The sequence below is a fragment of the Temnothorax americanus genome, unplaced genomic scaffold, assembly GCF_048541705.1.
Source record: "Temnothorax americanus isolate GAGA-0224 unplaced genomic scaffold, ASM4854170v1 Scaffold1, whole genome shotgun sequence".
Lineage (NCBI taxonomy): Eukaryota > Metazoa > Arthropoda > Insecta > Hymenoptera > Formicidae > Temnothorax > Temnothorax americanus.
Window position 1 is genome coordinate 4,577,346 of NW_027509230.1, and position 20,296 is coordinate 4,597,641.

Consider the following 20,296-nt stretch of genomic DNA (forward strand, 5'->3'; position numbering starts at 1 on the left):
ATAACAAATTATGTAAAAAATAAAAATAAATATTAATATATAATAATATATACATAATAATAAAAAATATTGATATTAATATTAAATAAAACAATGAAAACCAGAAAATAGAAGTTTCATAGTCTTCGTAAATTTCGATCAAACTTATTTGGCGATTATAATTATAACCTGTCGAGTAATATTATTTTGTTAATAGAATTATTGTATTAATTTTTGATCATTTAACTAGTTTAATGGAAAAAACATATGGAAAAATGATACAATCAGAGGCAACAAATTATATTTATATATATTAATAATATTATTATTATAGATTTTTTTATAGATAGAAAAATGTGTCAACTGGACTTCACTACTCCAAATCATTCTCACCATTTAAGATAATATATTGGATAATTTTAATTTAAATAAAACAATTAAAATTTAGAAATTTACATATGCTTAGTGCTAAATACGATCAATAATTCGTTTAAATAGAATTTTTGTAGCTGTTCTAAAAAAAAAAGTAAATGTAATCGATGCAGCTAAAAGAATAACTTATCCACGATAACTTCACATTTTTCGCGCAAACATGCTGCATTCACGATCTATAGAGGAGATGATGTTTTATAAATTTGATAAATCCACTCGGCTTCGCTATCGCGCCTATCACGATAATCCTACTGTATGTAAAACTTCATAAACATACTGTAAATAATTCATATAAATTTCGCGAGTATGCACATCGAAGAAAAGCAGACCGTCCAAGTTATAGCTGCTCCCTGCAAATTAAACCCCATTAGTCCTACTGTTAAACATGAACGATCTCAACGAGCAGACAATTCTGACTCGTGTAGAAAAGTAAAGAAAAAGATATGAGATAGTATATTTGAAAATTCATTACGCAAGATATATAAAAGATAATAATATAAAGTAAAGTAACACGATATAGACTAATCATTTCATCATTAGATCTTGGATGAGCCCAGGTGCATTAGTAGACAGAATTTGTCTCTTCAATCAATGGGTGTGATCAATGCGGAAAAGGTTCCAAATACATCAAGTGAGACTGAAAATTCAGATATCGGGAAATACGATGATATATCCACATCTGAAAGCAATGTGATTCAACAACTTGAATACGTCTCATGGAAATATAAAAATCCGCATAGCGTCTCTATCAATAGTCATATGGATTATAAAAGATCCACTCATTTATTAAGTAAATGTATAATTATATAAATACAATAATTATAATATAGTATTATTTTCTTATATATTAGTAATTATTTAGTGAGATTTTAATAATCTTAATGTTATGATAAGTAGTACGCTAGTCGAGTAATTAATTGCTTTGCCTGCTATTAAGATGTTACAAATCTTTATTCAACAAAAATTTTACATCAATTCTTGCGCTAAACAGATGTGATTAAAATCTTATATTGATACAGATTAAATTAATATAATGTACATAAAAAATTATATTTTTTTGAAAAGTGTCAATCTAAAGAACATATAAGGTAATCGAATCATGTATTGTAATATTGTAGAGAATGTTCTCAAAGAGGATGAACCCCAGGAAGGTAGAGCAAAGCGAAGTATTCTTTTCAATTGTCGAGAGTATTTAGCTACCCATCAGGAATCTTACGGCACACCACGTACCGAATATTCCTTCGCTGCTTTGATCGTAGTAATGGCTCAGGCTACGGTACGATCTTTGTTGGCGCTGATATACGTGATCGTTAATATCGTTCCCGTTATCCAGGTGATTATATAAGCGCGTTCATAAATTCTCTGCATTGGCAAACCGAAAGTAAAGGATTGAATGTGTATCTCTTTAAACGTGAGTTCCAGATGTTTTCCTTCATATTGAGATTCGTATTGGATAAGATAATCGATATACGCAGGACTAAGAATGTTCAGCAAATAACTGTGAAACTCACGATTTTCGTCGTACAACTGCTCAGCGTGTATGTTTGCCTTATATTTATATTTGGCTTCATCGTTTTGCCGATCATACAAATGGCAATTGCTATTGTAACTAAATTCGTGATGCGCAATTAAATTGCAGCATTGTGAAATGCGAATAAAATCATGACAGCGTTACAAAATTATCGTTACAAAAATTTTTTAATCCTTCTTTGTGCAAATTTATAAGCATGTATGATAATTTATAATATAGTTAATAATTTCTTTGTGACACCTTTCTGGTATGATAAAATTTGCAAATTAGTTTGAGAATATTGAATAGAAGGCAACCCCGGAAACAATCTGCAGTATGACAATAGATTGGCAGCAGATTTCGCTCAAATATCACAATCCGATATGATCTGTGTCCGCATTAAACTCGTGTTTTGCTGATAGAGCCTGTCTATATATTATCTAACAGCAGATTGTCGACAGAAACCGAGCAGAATCTGTCATTTTGTAAACATTTAAATGGAATACATCATTTAAATAGCACATTTTGCTCAGTTTCTGCAATCAATCTGCGATTATATTCTGTTAGCAGAATGTATTATATTCCTGCTGGCATTCTATCGAGAAAATTCGCAGCAGGCATTTTCAAAATCTGTTCTCGACAGATTTGGCTATCCGGGAATAAAGTCGAGAACGAGACGCTTAATAAATGACAGTTAAGACGATCGAGAACGCCAAGAAAACGATAGTGTTCAGCTTGATGTAACTCGCTGCGCTCCATCCACATTCCAGTTCCGTTTTTAACGACTTCGACAACGATACATTGTTTTTGTTCAGACAGAACGTCTCGCGGAGATCATCATCCCATCCGTTGTCCCAACAATTGAATTCGTCGCCTTCTTCTCGCTCGTTATTCTGGAACTCGTCGTAAAACATACATCTGTCCTCTTGATATTGTCTGTGCTTTCTCTGCCATATTTCTATCCACCTGTGTGAAAGAAAGAAAACATGTTTATTGTTCGTTAGCCTTAGTAGATCAATATATCGATATTTTGCGAATAAAGAGTTGCATATAACGGAAAATTAAGTCAAAAGAATAAAGCATTAATAAAACTTCATAAATTTTAGAATCCAAGTAAATAATTTATATTAATTTGCCTTCTCTGTATCATCACGTTACAAGTAATTCATGTTATTAGATAATTACAGCTTACTGCTGTATAATTTCGTTCTCTTTAAATTTATCAATATTCAAGTATTCTGCTATGACAATTCAATTTTGTTATGTCATACCCGATATCGCAATCGCAATTGAGATGACTGCCCGCTAATCGAATCTTCATGAGGAATCGCTCGCTCGGCACTCCAGGCTTGTAACCGGATGATGGATTATGTACTGTTCGAGTATCGCTATTGCGAATTTCCATAGTTATGTTGCGCACACGCTGCGCATTTCTGAATATTTCTCGCGGCACGGTCGTCACGCTGGTATTGTACAAGCCGAAATGAAGATGGGGGTTTTGTATACCCTAAAATGTTTATCTCTCAATACATACTTCAAAACCAACACCTAGTAAATTATTTAAGTACGAATTATAAGGAACGAGAACTTACGCGCAGTATCTCTGAATGTATATTCTTTAAAGCTCTACCAGTCAGTGTAATGTTGTACAATTTGTAGGGTAATTTTCCTCTCATTTCCTTCTCTAGATTGGTGTCATTCTGAACCTGTTACAAATAGCTTCAGTAAATCTAATTTTCATGATACGATATTCATTCAGTACTCACATCAATGAGCAAATGTTTTAAGCCGTCATTGTATTTCAGCATGTTGGGAAAGTTGAAGTTCTTTATACCATTGTATGCAGTAATGTGCAATTTGCGGAGTTTGGTGGCTTTGCAGAGTGCACCTGCCTGCAAAAGTCGATTCGTGTTCTACGGTGAGACCTCACAAAATTCGTGATGTGCAAATTCGAAATGTGAACAATAAACCTCAAGTTACCTCAAAGACTGACAACGCGAGTCTTCGTATGTCGAGCTCTTCGAGACTGTCAGCCACACCCAGAAAGCTCGTATTTGTAATGGTAGTAATAGGATTGTCCGCCAAGTTGAAAGTCTTTAATTCTGGCAATGTGTGAGTGACCAGCGGTACCACTGTCAAATCGTTGTAACTTAAGTCTAAATGGTGAAGAGATGTCAGATTCGACGACATTTCCGGGGGAATCGATGCCAGTTCGTTATGTGTCAGATATAAGGTTCGCAATCGTCGCAGAGGTAACTCTGGAACCTATAGTATTCATTACAGGCTGCTCTATATATCTCTCACTCGCTTAATAAAGTACTTACACTTAAGAGAGAAATATTGCTCAGACTCAGATACAGAAGTGTGTCCTCCAAACCGTAGAACGTCCTTCCGCGGCTTTCCAGAATGAGTTGCTTGTTGTGACTTAAGTCAAGATGAGCCAGATACGGTAGATCGGAAAATACACCGTCATCTAGTCTAACGAGTCGATTATACGATAGGTCTAACCACACGAGACCCTATTGAAAAGTATATTGAAAAAAATGAGTAAATATAATGTATAATATATATTATTTAGCAGTTTACAATTATGAGGTAGCTAACAGAAAAAAACAACTAGCTATAATTTTGATTCATTGCAATATGTAATCTCGGAGTATTCTCAGAGAAATAAACTTACTCTAAGTCTAAATATCATGTCGGTGCTGTGGATCCCCGACAGGACGTTCCAGGACATGTCCAGATTTGCTAATCTCGCGATAGAAGTCAACGACATGCTCTTGATAGGCAGCCTCGTGAATTGATTATGTGAGAGATCAAGACTCTCTATGTTGGAATCAATGAACATATTGTCCGGCAGTGTTCTTAGCTTGTTATGAGACAAATCCACGATGCGCAGTTTCTTCAGGGGTCTCATAGTCTCCGCCGGGATGTCCATAATTTTGTTCCAGGAGAGAAATAACACTTGCAGGTTTTTTGTGTTCTTGAAACAGTCAAAGTCTGGCTCCATCAGCTCGTTATGTCTCAAGTCAAGCCATTGCAAATGAGGCATGTTGCCAAAGACACCCTGGGTAATATTCCTCAGTTGATTGTTAGACAGATATAGATGAGTAAGCGAGTACTCGACCGGCTTGAAATAATATCTTGCGATATCAGAAATATTATTGTAACTCAAGTCCAAAACCCTAATGTTGGACTGCACATTGCCGCTAACTGGAAGTAGAAATTTGGAAATTAAGAATATTAGTTTAAAAATGTTAACGGCTATAAATAAAAACAGCGTAATAGAAAAATAAATAATATATTAAATTATTTAAATAAAACAAAACAAGATAAAATAATTAAAAAGTGAATTTTATTCATTATTTATTATTTCTAAATCGAAGTTAAAGTTAAAATTTTACTTCTGAGAGATTATGAGAGATTATTAAACACGCGATCTCTCAATAGACAAACTCACCGACAGACGGATATGCGAAAATGGTGCTATTTACCCACAATCTTGAAATTTCATTGTGACTAACGTTGACTTTAAATGACGATAATGTCCCCACTTGATCGAACGAGGCGAAGTCAAATTCATTAAGATCATTATATGCGAGATCAAGAAACTCAAGATCTGGTAAATTCTGAAACACAGTAATGTTACAGTGCCTTTTCAAACCATCAATTTATCATCGAATTTACTTATAGAATAATACTTACAAAATTATTTAACTTAATTTACTTAATGTTAATTTTATACGTTGACTTAACAAATATTTAATTTCGGACTAAATTTTGAAGATACATGGAAAATTTTAAATACGTAATAAATAATACTTTTATATAAAATGTTTATTAAGAAACAATCGGCTTTAAAAGCACATTCAAACAACTTATAAAACCTAGTGTAAACACCCTGTGTTTACTAAGAATCACGCATGTATATATATTAAATTACTTGAAAGGCTTCATCGGTGATGTCCCTAATCTTGTTGCCGCGCAAGTTAACGTACTTAAGTCGGTTCATATTCATAAAGGCTCGTCTATCGATCCTCTCGATGGCGTTGTCCTCCAGATTGATCGTCATTAAGGCCGACAGGTCAACAAATGTATGAGTGTGCAAATTCCTCACTTGATTAAAAGCAAAATTGACTTCTTCCAGTGTTGAATGGATGTCACCCTAATCAAACAGTTTTCTTGTCACATAAGACACACGTAGTATAAATAAGCAACTTACTTGAAAAGTACCCTTCGGTATGTTGTCAATTTCGTTATCCTGAAACTCAATGCGTTTAATTCTTTTCAAAAAATGGAAAGATGTAGCAGGTAAAGATCGTATCTTGTTATTACTGAAATCAAGATGCTGCAAATTCGTCAATGATTTAAACGGCCGATTTGGTATTTCAGAAATTGTGGAAGAGAGACCGTGAGATATCCTTAACGTCAACAGAGAATGGCCCACCTACGTGTAAAGTTTAGAAAAATTTTTAAGCAACTTTGTATTGTTTATATAATTTTCTTATTGCACATAGAACACTTAATTATTAAATTTGCTTATTAAATTATCTTTATTTATAAAATTTTAATTTCTCTAACTCTATATCAAGTTTAAGCTAAAAAGATTTAAAAAGTTGAATATGAAAGTTTACCTCTGAGAAAACCTCATCATCTATCGTCGATATCGAATTCTCAGAAAAGTCGAGGTGCTTGATTCCACGAACGTGCATGAAAGTATGACCCTTGATCGTGTTTAGATTACTATTGACTATCCGTAATTCTTTGATGTCCATACCAAATTCTAAGAAATCATTCGGCGATAAGGTCGCCTGTGGCATTCGGGATATCGAGAGGAAACGCAGATTTCTCATTTGTCGTAGATCTTGAAGAGAAATCATGCTATTCTGCTTGCCGCTGAGGTCCAAATTATATAAAGAATATTGGAAGCCATTAAAAACTTCAACTGAAAACATACATCGTGAGGATAATACTTGTTTTGTGTCTACCAATTGCGAAAAATCTGTAGTATTTACTTGGCGAAAATGTGTCAATACGATTCTCACGGAAGACGAGCGTACGCAAAAAATCGAACTCTTGGAACAGATGATGAGGAAGCATAGTTAAATTATTTCCTGATACGTCTAATAGCTCAAGCGACGATTCCAAACCGGCTAAGTTGGGTGAGCTGATCTCCAGCAGATCGCAGTCGCTCAAATATAACTCACGAATGCGCGAGTCTCTGAACGTGTCCTCCTTTATTCGCGAATATTCGATATATATATACGTTTAATGTATCAATTGCTGTTATTTAACTACTATTAATATACTACTTTAGTATACTAATTAACTACTACTATTAATATAAGATCTTAATTTTCAAGTATTTTTTAAACATTCTTTCAACTTTGCACTGTTTGATTTGAGTCATATTAAACTGTGATCCTAAATTTATCATTGTACCTCAATAGTCGTCAGAGGATTGCCTCTGAGATATGTGCGGTTGACTTTGAAGAAGTGTTGAAAATCACCAGACGCGAGAGTCTCGATCTGATTATGGTCCAGCTGTAACACATCCAGGGACATCTGTATACCTCTGATCTCCGGTTCCTGTTGGGCCTGCAGCATCTTCGATATCCTGTTGTAACTGAGATCAAGGACCTTCATGCGTTTCAATAAGGACAATTGGGCGTATGGCACATATGTCAGCTGATTATCATTCAGATAAAGGTGCGTCAGATGAGCCATTCCGTCTCTGAACACCGAAGGATCGATCTCCTTCAGGCTGTTCTCTCGAAGATCAAGAATCTCCAAGTACGTGAGGCCGACGAAAGCATCGGCTGGCAGTTTCTCGATTGCGTTTCTTCCCAAACGTAGAGTCTGAAGAGAGTTTTCCAAACCACGCCAGTTTTCCGACACAATGCGAGATATCTTATTGCCTGCGTACGAAATTGCGCGTACGATAATGCTACACAGTTTCCAACTTACGTTACTGCAGTTTTTCTGCATAATATTTTTAAAACTATAATATATATAAATATTAATACAGCTATCTCTTCTGTTCAATTTGAAATATTCTAATTGCTGGACTTATATGCTAAGAAAATAATTGCATTTTTATTTAAAAACTTATTTAATTAAAATTATATAATTATTATATATATATATATATATATAAATATTAATGATCTTCTATATAACATTATTATTTTAGACTATTATAGTCAATGCAGAGTAGAATATTAAATGTCAATAAAGAATTTTTTAGAACTATTAAATCCCTAATTTAATACAGTTGTAATTTATTTAACTTGCTAAAAGCGATTAGTGAGTACCTGTGAGTTCGAGAAGTCGTAGTTTTTGTAAGTGTCTAAATGATTTACTCGGTACGCTTGTGAGTTGATTATAGGACAAGTCAAGCTCCCATAGTGATCTCTCGAGACCTAGAAAGGCTTCTTCTGGAATGTCCGCCAGGGGATTATGCTTAATCTGTAGCTTATAGAGACCTAAAGTACGAAACAATCATTTTAGAAACATCACTGTTGTAGATTCTTCATAATCCTATCCATGGCTCAAATGCGTTCACAACTGGAAACGCATTTAATGTAACGTTTTAAAAAATAACAGAAATAAATATATTTTAATAAAACAATGTAATACGTACAATATATATTGTTTCAAAAATAAAAAATCCATATTTCATTAAAATGCTTATTCGTATTATATACGCACAATTAGTTTAGTAATAAAAATTAAAAGAAAATATAAAACAAGGCATACAGTATAATCCTTTGTCACAGTATTATGATTCCATCGTAATATTAATTCAACTGCGTACCAGTGTTCATGAGGTACTGTGGCTGCAGAAACCTCAGCCCATTGTTCTCCAGTTGCAGCATGAACACTTTGGACGAATTAATCGACTGCGGTATTCGCGGCATCGGCACATTGTAGCACGCCACTATGCCGAGATCCGGTATGGCCTTCGAGCAAGTGCAGAGCGGATTAAAGAAACACGGCGGATATTGGACTGGTAGCTCGTGCATTCGCACTACGGACGCCCACATCATCAGCAGCAGGGTGATCACCAACATAGCGTACGCGACCTTTACCAAAGTAAAGAGCTTCTGCAAATCATCGATTACGCACATCGGATTCGCTTCGAAAACGACTTCGTGTAAAGACAGAAAACTCTTTTCTGACATAAGTAAAACCTCCATCAAATATGTGTAAAGTTTTTGACACAAAACAATAATCGTTTAAGAATAATGTGATACGAGTAAATTATAGTGACACATCACCTCAGCATTGGACGAAGTATATTATTTAGAGATACTTATAATTGATGCAATTAATCACGTTAAGCGTATCATTATTACAATCATCATTATCATTTTTAACGCTTGAAGATTGTGTTCCTATAAATATCTGTTCACGTTAGATATCATGCACGTAATTTTAATTATTTTAAATTATTCAACCGTTAAAATCTACCATAACTTTGCAATTCTATTTTTCTTGCTTTAAAAGTTCAACGAACTTTTCTTATATAAAAATAGCAGGATTCAAAGTTTATTGGTCTCTTTATGACCTCTCTCTCAGAGAAGATATTTTAAGCTTCCATAATAATGCGCCTTATCTGTAAATGATCCTCTTTGTCTTAAATAATGATCACTCGACTCTATGCAAAGTACAGACAAAATCTTCAATAGTTTCAACACGGTTAATGAAGACTGCATTTCAAGTATAAATTATAGAGGTTTTACCATGCTCTTTTGGATTGTTCTTTGCCTCTTTCCGCGTGTTGTATTCTTCCTGCCATCGAACAACGAAACACTAACTGACCGTTCGCGGTGGTCAGACGTGCTCGCGCGTCGTTGCTCGCGAGATAGGGCTTCGCGTGCACGCTAACAGTCTCAGTGCTTCTGTTTACCCAGTTACAACCATGATATTCCATTAGACAACGATCGAATAAAGATGTGTGCGCAAAGCCATTTAAGAGTCCACTCGTCGCAGTCTGTAATTATATTTAAACTGCACGGTCAGAATAACCCAAGCTTCGCGGTCGCTACGATAGTGTTCCAATAACATCACTTAAAATCACCTAAATCTTCCTTGAGACTAATTTTTATGTTCCGGTATTACTTCGAGTCTTTGCATAAAAGCTTCAATTAACTTTTTTTTTTTCATTTAGATACAATGGCGCATGGTGATACAAAAACGAATGAAAGATTGATAGAGTCGTAAATAAAACAGCCATATATTTAGGCGAATTATAAAATTTTTCTTATCTGTTATATGTAAAAACGATACGTTAGTTTCGATAATGTTTTACTCAAATGTAACGTGCATAAAGCACATTATCGATAGACTTTCACATTTGTAATGCATTGTAACAAGAAATATTGTATATAGGTACACTTATATATATACACATATACATATATATTAAATAATTTATATATATATATATATGTACAATAAAAACATTCATAAAAAATATGTCTTTCCTAACGTCGCGACCAGAAGACTACATTGTTTTGTGTGCGTTTCCGTTGCTGACTGTTTCGGAGAGATCAGTCTCGATCTTTGCGGCCGACTGCTTGTGCGTCTTTCGCGACAGCCCCAGGCGGGGTGGAAGTAGTATCGCGATCAAAGCCAATAAATGCGGGAGCAGGTACAAGTACCTGACAACAAAAAGAAATGCGTTAATCAAAGTCAGGCTTTTGGTAATTACAAACGTATCCTTCCACAATATAAATTCAAAGTTTCGATATATCGAAGAATATCATTTCTACAATCCTAGTATGATGAAAGACTTACAGGTACACTTTGATGCTTGGTATCAATTCTAATAATACAAAGCTGAACGTCAGGTAGGCCATTACAATTCTCGTCGTGATGAACGTTAAGACATCGTAAAAAATCTTCTTTCGTTGAGATTCTAGGAACAACGGCCGGATATGGCGACGGACCTATTGCAAGAGTACGAGAAATTGAAAATCACCCGATTCGTTCGCAGTCCTTAAAATACAGCACAAGTACACTAACCGAACGTGCCGCTACAGTAAAGAACGCTGCGCTCGCGAATGTGAGGTAATAGCCGGGATAAAAACCGTGCCATAGAGCGGACAAGGCGTACGTGTAGATTACTTTGTTACGACCAACTCGTTCGTACATGATCGATCGCAGCCACAAATTCGTGCCCTTGTTCCAACTGTCGATACTTTCCCTAAGATTAAGTGACGTCTGAAAATCAATCAAACGATAAATTACAACATTAACTTTAGATAAACGTGGGTCTCGCTATGTATATTGGCGACAAGAAAATGAGTTCAAGCATTTCCTATTTAGTCACCAGTAATGCTACGAAATTTTAATTACTTTTATTTATACATTATAATAAACAGTAGACATATCGCACCTCGAACTTATAAACGTCGACGTTCGACGTCAAATCCCAACGTGCGTTGCCTCGTTCATCATAACCGTTGAATCCAAGGCCGGAATTGTTACATATGGCATCGGCGAACAACCACGCGTGATAGTATTTAAAGCGCGCGAGCATAGTCGTTAGCATTAAGTACCATATTTTGTAAAGCATACTTGTGTTCTCCAGGAATTCGTCCTCTGGAAAAAAAATGTATCATTAATCACAGAGATATATACTATACACGATAAGATTGAAGACAAAGGATTCAAACGAACCTTTTACGCGCTGTATTGGGAAGACCGGGATAAATGTGATAAATATAATAGCGCATGCTAAACTCGCTACGACTTTCTTGATAACGACCAGAGTCGGTGATGGCTCCAAAACGATCTCCTTTTCTTGACAATTTTTGTCATAAAAGCCCTAAAACATTTGTCATTACTATTAATGTTTCTCCTTTTATTTCTATTATATAGTAATTCTTTGTTAAATTGTGTGAAACCGACAAATCTATGATTTGCAACATCATATTAAAAAATAATGCCTTAGTTTTTATTTTAAAACAAAGATGACATAAATTCTAGAATTGTAACAGGCATTATAAGGTTTTATATCCACGTCAATATCCTTACGGCTAAAGATTTGGCACCAGGCAAGTGATGGCCATGTATAAAATCGATGTAGTCGCGATAGAATATCACTGGGCCAGCCATTAGAGCTTGAAAGTGAAAGATGTAGCTGAAGAATTCCAAAGTAGTTGGCATCTTCCTGTAACATTAAGAGAATATCTTTTTATACGGTAACGTAAACAATAAAGTTCGAAGATATTCTTCCATTCGCGTTTCATTAACAAGTCGTTTCTATTAATAAATTTGTCAAAATTTAGTGAAACTGGAAAAACCTTATCTTCTTTTCTAAACGCATGTTTACATTATAATTATTACAAGTATTGCGATATTTTAAACGTATAAATACATTTATATGTAAAAACATATTTTACTAATACAGTTCATAAGTAATACGATTTTGACGTCATAAACAATTATCAGAACTGCTTTTTATATGCATTACGTTCTTGATATTTCTTGTGCTCGATATAAATAACAACGCGCACGGGGCCTGTTAAAAGAGCACGTGCACTCACTTTACTGCCTGATGACGTTGCATCGGTGTTAGTTCCTCTTCGCGTCGCATTAGCCCGTCGTGAATGTTGAACGCTAGACTAGTTACTTTCTGCGTTATAACCATGAGAGGGCCTGAAAAGAACATCCATACATGTTATAAAAGCACGAGAATAATGATGAGAGTTATCGTCGAAAACATTTGCGAACGAGATGTATTGGCGTGTGCATAATAGCGAGACACAATAAACGCTCAATATCATACACACATACTGCTCAATAATCAATATATCACGCTGAATGTAACTCAATTTATAAAACGCCGTTTGTAAAGAACAAAGGAAGCAGACTTATAAGGGCAACGATAGAAGGATTTAAGCGTACGAAATTGATATCGGAAATCACGTTTGTCTTCTTAGGAATAGATCTAAATAAACAGATACGTTACATTTTCGCAGTGTAAAACTTACATAATTGCAGGCAGTAAGAAGTGTGACAACATCGCGAAGATGTCATTACTATTTTAATAAACGCGGTCACGCTTATAGGAGAGCGTAAAATGCTGTTGCAATTGCATTTAAAGAAAAATTTGTGGGTGAACAAAAGTATACTAATAATTAAAAAATTTTACAAAAAGATCTGCGTCTCTTCTAAAATTATTAACTCCTCAATATAAATTTAACAAAAAAATTCTTTTACGTAAATTAAATGTAAAAGAGCTAAAAATCTTCTCCAAATAAGCCGGATGAAATTGTGAGTTGAACGTACCAGTGATGTCGAGCGTGTACGAGCCATAATCGTAGATCTGCCGGTGAAAGTGAATGCACGATAAATAGATTAACGCAATTGCGAGGACGACCCTGAAACACATTCAGATGCACATGTCAAGTTCGTGCGGCCATCGTCTTTGCTCGCGTGATTTCGCTCGCAAGATCAAACGTTATAGTTAATTCGACAATAAGCACGCGATTCGTTACGTCATAAGTGCAAACGGTTGCGTTAAGTGCACTTCACGCTGCGAATAAACGATTCATTGTTATCGATGACGTGCGCAATCTTTCCTCGTTAGTCTCGGGAGAGGGAGTATATGATACTGCATAATGATAATTGTATTAGGATATTTAGGATTAATTATGCATAAGAACGTATTGTCCGATAAAGCGCGCAAATCCGATTTTTTTTTAATAATAATAAGCGCGATAATATTATCACTATTATGCTAAACATTGCCACGACTAACTAAAAATTGATAAACATATTTTGACTAGAAATATTGATATAATATTCCTGATACTGAAATATATATTTATTAACAAGTAACACACAAATAAAAGATGAGCTTTAAGAGTACAACGCAGTTAACAGCGCGTAAGTTAACGTTATAATAATCTTACATATGTATATTTATATTCAGCTTACCTTTGCATATTGCGAGGATTTTGTGTGCGCATCGCTACGTAACATAACGCGGGAAGAATAGCGAGATGAATCGCTTGCCTGAAAAAAAATACTGATTAGTAAGTCCCTCTGTTAAAACAGATACTGATATTCGACAACGCGCTGGCAAAACAGTTGCAACTGAAAGAATTAATCTTGGATTATAAGAGTAACTTAAAATTGAGTTATGTATTGCTTACCGATACTTTGCGGTAGCTCCTTGTCTCGATATCGAATTGACACAAGATGAAGATAGAATCTCAAAGAAAATTATATCTTAGAATGAAACTAATCTAACTCTAATCTATATTGTTTGTCTAATACTAAACTAAATATTATTTGACTAAGCAATAGGAATATTAAAAAAAAATTATCATAAATTGGAATTTCTTTAAATGGCATATACTTAATATTTCGAGTTACAACCATTTTGCAACAAGCAAAAATTCTCATACATTACTCTTACATGGAATGGATGGAACGTAAGCTTACCTGCCAAAGCAAAAATATCCAAGAGCAAGACCAATGGTAAGGCCATAAACATGTCTGGCAGCTGAAGTAGTAGCGATGGGGCTCAAAGATGATCTTAATAATGCGGCTAATATGAGGGCTGTGAATTGCGTCAAGACAAAATTTACCTATACAAACAAAAGAGAAACAGATTTATTAAGATTCAATCTTATCAGACATCTTTCTTAATATATAATTTATAACACACACACATACATACAATTTAATCTCGAATCTTTATAAGTTTATCAATTAAATTAAACAGATCAAGATTTTTCTAATAACGAGGCATCTTTTAATAAGTTATTAAATAATAAAGTAACAATAGCTCCTGCAAATTTTAATCCTAATCGCGTCCATTAAAATGTTACTAAATTATACGTAGGTATCTTGTATGTAAAAATATCAAGTGCAACGGTGCTTTGTGTTGAGAGGATTTGTGCTAAGAGGTATGGTTTCTTTTCCACAATCGTAAAAAGGTACATTCGTGGAAATGTCAAACTGCTTTTGAATCCATCCTAACGGTACGCAGGTGCTAGATTCATTCGACTTCGCGAACAACGCTGCAGATACACGGACGAGGTCGTTGATCTCTGCGCCAGTGGTTACTGCACTCACCATACTAAATTGAAGTAGATATATCCGGTGTGTTTTGCCATTCACAGTAAATTGCTTTGTTTGCAAAACTATATACAACTCTATACATATTTTTTTCTAGTAGAAACTTATCATTATCTTACTTATGAGTGAGAATACCTCAATCTTGCACGTTTCAAATCAATAAAGTTTATATACCAGCTTGAAAGAATTAGATATCGTAATAAATAATGTAAAAATTGTATTTCTTTAAAAATAAAAAATATCAGTTTTTTTTTTAATTTTAAGATTCTTATATAATTCCTCTAAGATGCGTTATATACAAAACCGGATTATAATAATAAATTAAAAATATAATACATACATATATAATTTATATTATATTATACATATTATAACAAATGTGGAAATATGTTGGAAGAAGCTATATAAAAAGATTACTAGATAATCCAGATAAAAGAATGTATGTAGAGATAATATATATCTTATAAATAAATTACTGAATGTGTTAAAATAATAAATATAAATCAATGGTGATTAATTTGTATTCATTAATATAATAAAATCACTGACAAAAAAGATCAACGTTAGGTTCATTCTGCAAGGCTTATTTCAAAAGACTTTTTTTTCTCAAGTACATATGTATGCATATATATTATACATATATATCTTCATTGTTATACGACCAATAAATAGAAATTATATCCTCCCGTTTGCCTTCTTTTCTAATCTCGTTTTTATTTTTAAGCGCATATTTCTTTAAACAGCTGATCTCATTTTCTGCTAGCGGTATGCACTGCTAAGAATATCAAGACAAAGATTTCTCGCTAAAAATAGAAGACGAAATGGCGCGCAGCACGTCGATCATATTCTAAGGAGCGGGCGTATATCGTAAAATGATCCGGCCGCTCGTTACGAGCTCTTTACAGCTGTGCAATTGCCACCGTTTTCCCTCGCGGTAAGAAAATGGGTGCGTTCAGCCGATACTCCGCTAGCCTAGCACGCGCGAGCAGTCGCTCGTTTTCGCTCGTTTCCTCTCCTTTGACCCAATGGATTAAAAGGAGAGGAAACGAGCGAAAACGAGCGACTGCTCACGCGTGCTAGGCTAGCGGAGTATCGGCTGAACGCACCCAATAATATAGCTCTACCATCCGCGTCTTTATAGCCTTGGGAAGCGATTAGTAAAAAAAAAATGTGCAACACGGCGCAACACAAATGTCTTCATTACCTGTTGCGTCTGCTTGGAATTCTATTGCGCTCAATGGAAAATTTGAACTTCTTTGACCTCCTAAAGGGTCAGAAATTATAATACAATAAGAGCCTTCTTGTATTAAGTACCAATAGATATCAAAGAAGCATTTTTTTTTATTAGAACTGATTTCACCCACATTATGGAAAATTCTAAAAGTCCTGAACAATCTTCAAACATTGATTCATCAGGTCTACATAGAAATTTATATCGTAAAGTACAATTAAACTGAACAGCTTAAAGTGAATAAGTGATATCTTTTTTTCTCCTCCGAGATCAGCTATATTTACATACCTCTTCTAGACGTATCTCAATTGCGTTTGTTTTTACAAGGAATATTTTAGGAAAATTATACCGAATAAACGTTGTATTTACAAAATCACTTTATATACATTTCGTTTTTCTAACGAAGAACCTAAATTCTTCTTCCCCTCAATCCTCTCCATGGTTTTAAGCTCAGCATTAACCCGGAAACGGGCGCTTGATTTTTTTTACATACATGGTCACTTAGGGTGATTTTTACACCCCAATCAAAAGTCATTGTTATTAATTACATATTGCGTATTTTTTTTCTTGTTCTATATTTTCTCAACATTTCCTGAAAAAAAAAAGGAGAAATCAATAAAAAATATATAAAAAACAGAAAGAAACATATTAAAATTATATGACGTGAGCTCTTCATCATTTTTTCGATACTGGGAGGGTAAAAGACACCTCAGGCGTCCGTTTCCAAGTTAATAAACAGGTAGGAACGACGCCGCGACGGCTTCTCTCTACGAAGAGAACGCTAACGCCACCGCGCTTCTCACAAACGTCCCGCTTCAATGAAGATTGTGCACGTGTGATTCGATCGCGCTTCAATCAGGTCAAATTGATAGTTCAGAGGTGCGGTCGAATGCGGAATCGCGATCTGTCCAAGGTGAGGCTTTCACTGGCAATCGGAATAATCCAGTTATTTCACTCGCGATATAGCTTCGTCATCGCGCGAATCAACCTGTTTTTATAGATAACACGCATTTCCTTATCTCTTCTGCGCTCTGTCTTTGTTTCCTTTTTCCTCGTCTCTCTCCCCTCTTGCGCTTTTTCTATTTCTTTCGAGATAATACTCACACGAGTCTCACGACTTTGAGAAAAGATATAAGCCGTTATATCGGCGACGAGACAATCGCGAAGCTTTATACGAAGAACGAACAACGAAAAATATATTTTCGAACAAAACTGGTCCATCGATTTTTCTCGTTCTGGATATTCGTGCGTCGTGATTTGGAACGATTCGCGGGGATTTCAACGAACGAACCCCGATTCATTTGATCGGCGATCAACTTACCTAGCGACATCAACAAAGCATATATTGTTCTGCCACATTAACAAAAATATTACGTAACCCCTTCATCACTTGACTTTTAATTTTTAGAACATGGAGAAAGATAGAAGTTAAACCGAGATAAAAATTTATCTACATTGGTGGAAATGAGCGTTAGAACTAGAAAAATATAGAAAAGGAGTTAAACCGAGATTAAAGTTAACCTACGTTGGTAGAAATGGACACTGGCAGCTCATACGATCGATATATTTTTTTTTTTTTTTTTTTCAATATTCATTTCTTCTTTTTCTAGACGAGACGCGCATGCCCCCCTCCCCCCCGAATCTGGCCGCCGAAACCCGGACCGCAGCTTTGCGCGCCGAAGCGCGGGTTGGAATTGAAAAAGCCGGAGGCGGCGGGCGTGTATCCGAACGACAGGGAAATTCACGGTTGTCCGTCTTGGATTTGACAATTGACGGTGTTACGCAAGACAGGGATACAATCTGCGGGGTTGTGAATATACATCCTCCGATTTTGTGTGTGCGCGGCTTACGTCATCGGCTACTTCGAGGTTTACGAGGCAATTTTGCAGACAACGCGTACCGCACCCAACCATGCGGGGAATCGAGCACGTAATTTCACGCGGAACTTTACACTTTTCGCTCTATCCATTCCGCGTGAATTTATTTTTTCTTTTGTTTTTGTTTTATTATTGTTGACGAGATCACGGTTTCCAGGTTTCCTCGAGTTATATATGATCACATAAATCACAAGTTTACGTGAAACTTTTCACCTTTCACGCCCTCGGGGAAAAGTTACGTGATCGTTGCGAAGAGAAATAGCTTTTACCGCTTTTCTCATCCTTTCTTTCCGCGTTGGAGAAAACGATGTATCACATAATTTATAACTATACAAGATACATAAGGAATACAATGTGGAGAAGGACATCTAGTTCTGAAAGTCATCGCGCGGGAATCTCATTAAAGTCGATTATTCAAATCAGTTGAATTCAAAATTAAATCGACGAAGAACTGTAATGTGAGGGAAAAAATCACGTCGTTGAGAAATTATGCAAAAGGGAACTTCATAATTTGCTGCGTTACGTAAGCTGCATTTTTTTTTTTTTTTTTTTTTAGCTCTGTCTCTCTCAGGCAATTACAAATTTGATTATCGAGGAAAACTCGGGAAAACCCGACCGACAGTCGAGAGCCATCAATCAAATCGACGCAACTAAAATCGCCATTAAAGAAAAAAAAACAAAATACGTGACAAGTAGACAGACCGGAAATTCTTATTCAATCGCATCCAGCGAACTTCTTTTCGAATACGAATGCCTCGCACGTAAGTAAATATACCAATGCACGATGGACACGTATGTATACCTATATGTCTGGACATTTTTATCATTTTAATCCTTAAATAAGTTATAACGCGATTAAAATCAAAGAATCAAAGATAAACATATTTTTCTTGCATCACAATTTTTATCTTTGATTTCAATTCGCATTATACTTATAGGTGTCCACGATGTCGCGGCGCATTGGTACAGCACTTCAATTTGTTTACTTCGTACCGACTCGTCGCTTGGTTTTTTTTTTTTTTTCTTATTCTCATCGCGTTTCCACGCATAATTTCAGCACTAAAAACACACCGGATCGACGCACAACGGGCGCGAGGAAGAGATTCATTCCAGACCGTATATACAAATTCGAGATTGTGCGAATCCAAACTGCGATTCGCGAGATGCACAATAACAACGCGCGGAGAGGCGCGTCGCGACGCGGCGCGATCCTCCCGACGATCGATATCTCCCTGTTGCCGCCCCGGGAATCCGCCGGAGGACAGTGGCACCGGCCGGTCTCACCCCCTAACCCCGGAATGCCCAGCGCCCATGCTCGTCGGCGCTCTCACCTGGTCGATCGGTAATCCGACGAGATCCGCGAGCCAGGAGAAAGTGCGAAAGCCGTCGTAGTAATCCTGGTCCATGGCCGCGGCCATTGTCCCACGGAAATTCGCCGAGAGCCGGGTCCAAAGTCGTGGTCGCGGCCCCGGCGAGCCACACGGGGAGGGGGAGGGGGGGCTGACGAACCAGACGAACAAGCGAGTGGTCCGCACCAGTCCGCACTCCGCAGGTCGATGGTCGATCTTCGACGGTCTTCGTGCTTCGGGCAGAGCGTCTCACCGATGTACGGCGTGCGGCGTATTACCGTATACGGCTGCTGTCAGTTGGCGCGTCCAAGCGCGAGCGCGACGTGCACCTGCGGACGGTCGACCGCGAACTAAACTAAACCCCCTGACTTAAAAAAACCGGAGCACGCGCCACGCGTGACGCGCCAGCTATATCTGCGAATCCGCGCTGCCGAGTGCCGCGGGCCGGCACATTCGCACGCCCATACGACGAGTGCTCTGGGTGCTCGTGCTCGTGACGACGGCTCACGGCTCGTGTCGCTCGTCACGCGGTCGTCGTGGACCAATCGGCGGTTCGCGCCACGGGACAATAACAAATAACAGATCTATCGGTGGCGGGGTGACCGGCGCGGCGGGGGATGAAATCGAGCTGTCATCGGGGTTCCGACGTTCCGGCGCGGCGGGGAATGTATCGAGGTCCCAATCGCGCGACCAGGATTGCGATTTGTTATCGATAACGAGACCGTTTGATCGCTCGCGCAGTCGAATGATGTCAGTCTCTTAATTTTTTTTCTCTTCCATAATATGTGTATATATACCTATTGTTTGCGCGCGCAAA

General features: G+C 36.6%; 3 protein-coding genes across 3 annotated transcripts; 1 reads left to right on the forward strand and 2 right to left on the reverse strand.

Moving 5' to 3' along the window:
- The first annotated feature begins 1,002 nt into the window (after positions 1-1,002).
- Positions 1,003-2,043, forward strand: LOC143896099 (uncharacterized). The gene is made up of 3 exons (XM_077403663.1): positions 1,003-1,042; positions 1,530-1,744; positions 1,834-2,043. The coding sequence occupies exons 1-3, from the start codon at positions 1,003-1,005 to the stop codon at positions 2,041-2,043; spliced, it is 465 nt and encodes a 154-aa protein (XP_077259789.1).
- Chp (leucine rich repeat containing G protein-coupled receptor chaoptin) lies at positions 1,160-9,997 on the reverse strand. The gene is made up of 16 exons (XM_077402052.1): positions 9,667-9,997; positions 8,739-9,027; positions 8,236-8,406; positions 7,364-7,839; positions 6,937-7,156; positions 6,556-6,866; positions 6,144-6,368; positions 5,865-6,086; positions 5,382-5,550; positions 4,602-5,134; positions 4,246-4,440; positions 3,902-4,186; positions 3,688-3,813; positions 3,514-3,627; positions 3,193-3,428; positions 1,160-2,887 (listed from the first exon to the last, which is right to left on the reverse strand). Exons 1-16 carry the CDS (start codon positions 9,667-9,669, stop codon positions 2,602-2,604), a joined length of 3,861 nt encoding a protein of 1,286 aa, XP_077258178.1. The 5' UTR covers positions 9,670-9,997; the 3' UTR covers positions 1,160-2,601.
- A 147-nt stretch (positions 9,998-10,144) lies between these two features.
- On the reverse strand, positions 10,145-19,938 carry Oys (lysophospholipid acyltransferase 6). The gene is made up of 11 exons (XM_077398174.1): positions 19,462-19,938; positions 14,384-14,529; positions 13,874-13,951; positions 13,223-13,314; positions 12,478-12,589; positions 11,966-12,101; positions 11,609-11,756; positions 11,325-11,530; positions 10,952-11,149; positions 10,724-10,875; positions 10,145-10,587 (listed from the first exon to the last, which is right to left on the reverse strand). Exons 1-11 carry the CDS (start codon positions 19,546-19,548, stop codon positions 10,431-10,433), a joined length of 1,512 nt encoding a protein of 503 aa, XP_077254300.1. The 5' UTR covers positions 19,549-19,938; the 3' UTR covers positions 10,145-10,430.
- Between the last annotated feature and the right edge of the window lie 358 nt (positions 19,939-20,296).

What these genes read in the sequence shown, in the direction of transcription:
- LOC143896099 (XM_077403663.1), top strand. Translation starts at nt 1,003, where the DNA reads ATGGGTGTGATCAATGCGGAAAAGGTTCCAAATACATCAA. An exon ending in AAAGGTTCCAAATACATCAA is followed by an intron (nt 1,043 to 1,529) that starts GTGAGACTGAAA and finishes GTAATATTGTAG; the next exon opens with AGAATGTTCTCAAAGAGGAT. An exon ending in ATATCGTTCCCGTTATCCAG is followed by an intron (nt 1,745 to 1,833) that starts GTGATTATATAA and finishes CGTGAGTTCCAG; the next exon opens with ATGTTTTCCTTCATATTGAG.
- Chp (XM_077402052.1), bottom strand. An exon ending in ATCCTCTGACGACTATTGAG is followed by an intron (nt 7,157 to 7,363) that starts GTACAATGATAA and finishes TCGCGAATAAAG; the next exon opens with GAGGACACGTTCAGAGACTC. An exon ending in TATTGACACATTTTCGCCAA is followed by an intron (nt 6,867 to 6,936) that starts GTAAATACTACA and finishes GTATGTTTTCAG; the next exon opens with TTGAAGTTTTTAATGGCTTC.
- Oys (XM_077398174.1), bottom strand. Translation starts at nt 19,548, where the DNA reads ATGGCCGCGGCCATGGACCAGGATTACTACGACGGCTTTCGCACTTTC. An exon ending in GTACACGCTCGACATCACTG is followed by an intron (nt 12,590 to 13,222) that starts GTACGTTCAACT and finishes TGTTCTTTTCAG; the next exon opens with GCCCTCTCATGGTTATAACG. An exon ending in TTACTGTAGCGGCACGTTCG is followed by an intron (nt 10,876 to 10,951) that starts GTTAGTGTACTT and finishes CTCTTGCAATAG; the next exon opens with GTCCGTCGCCATATCCGGCC.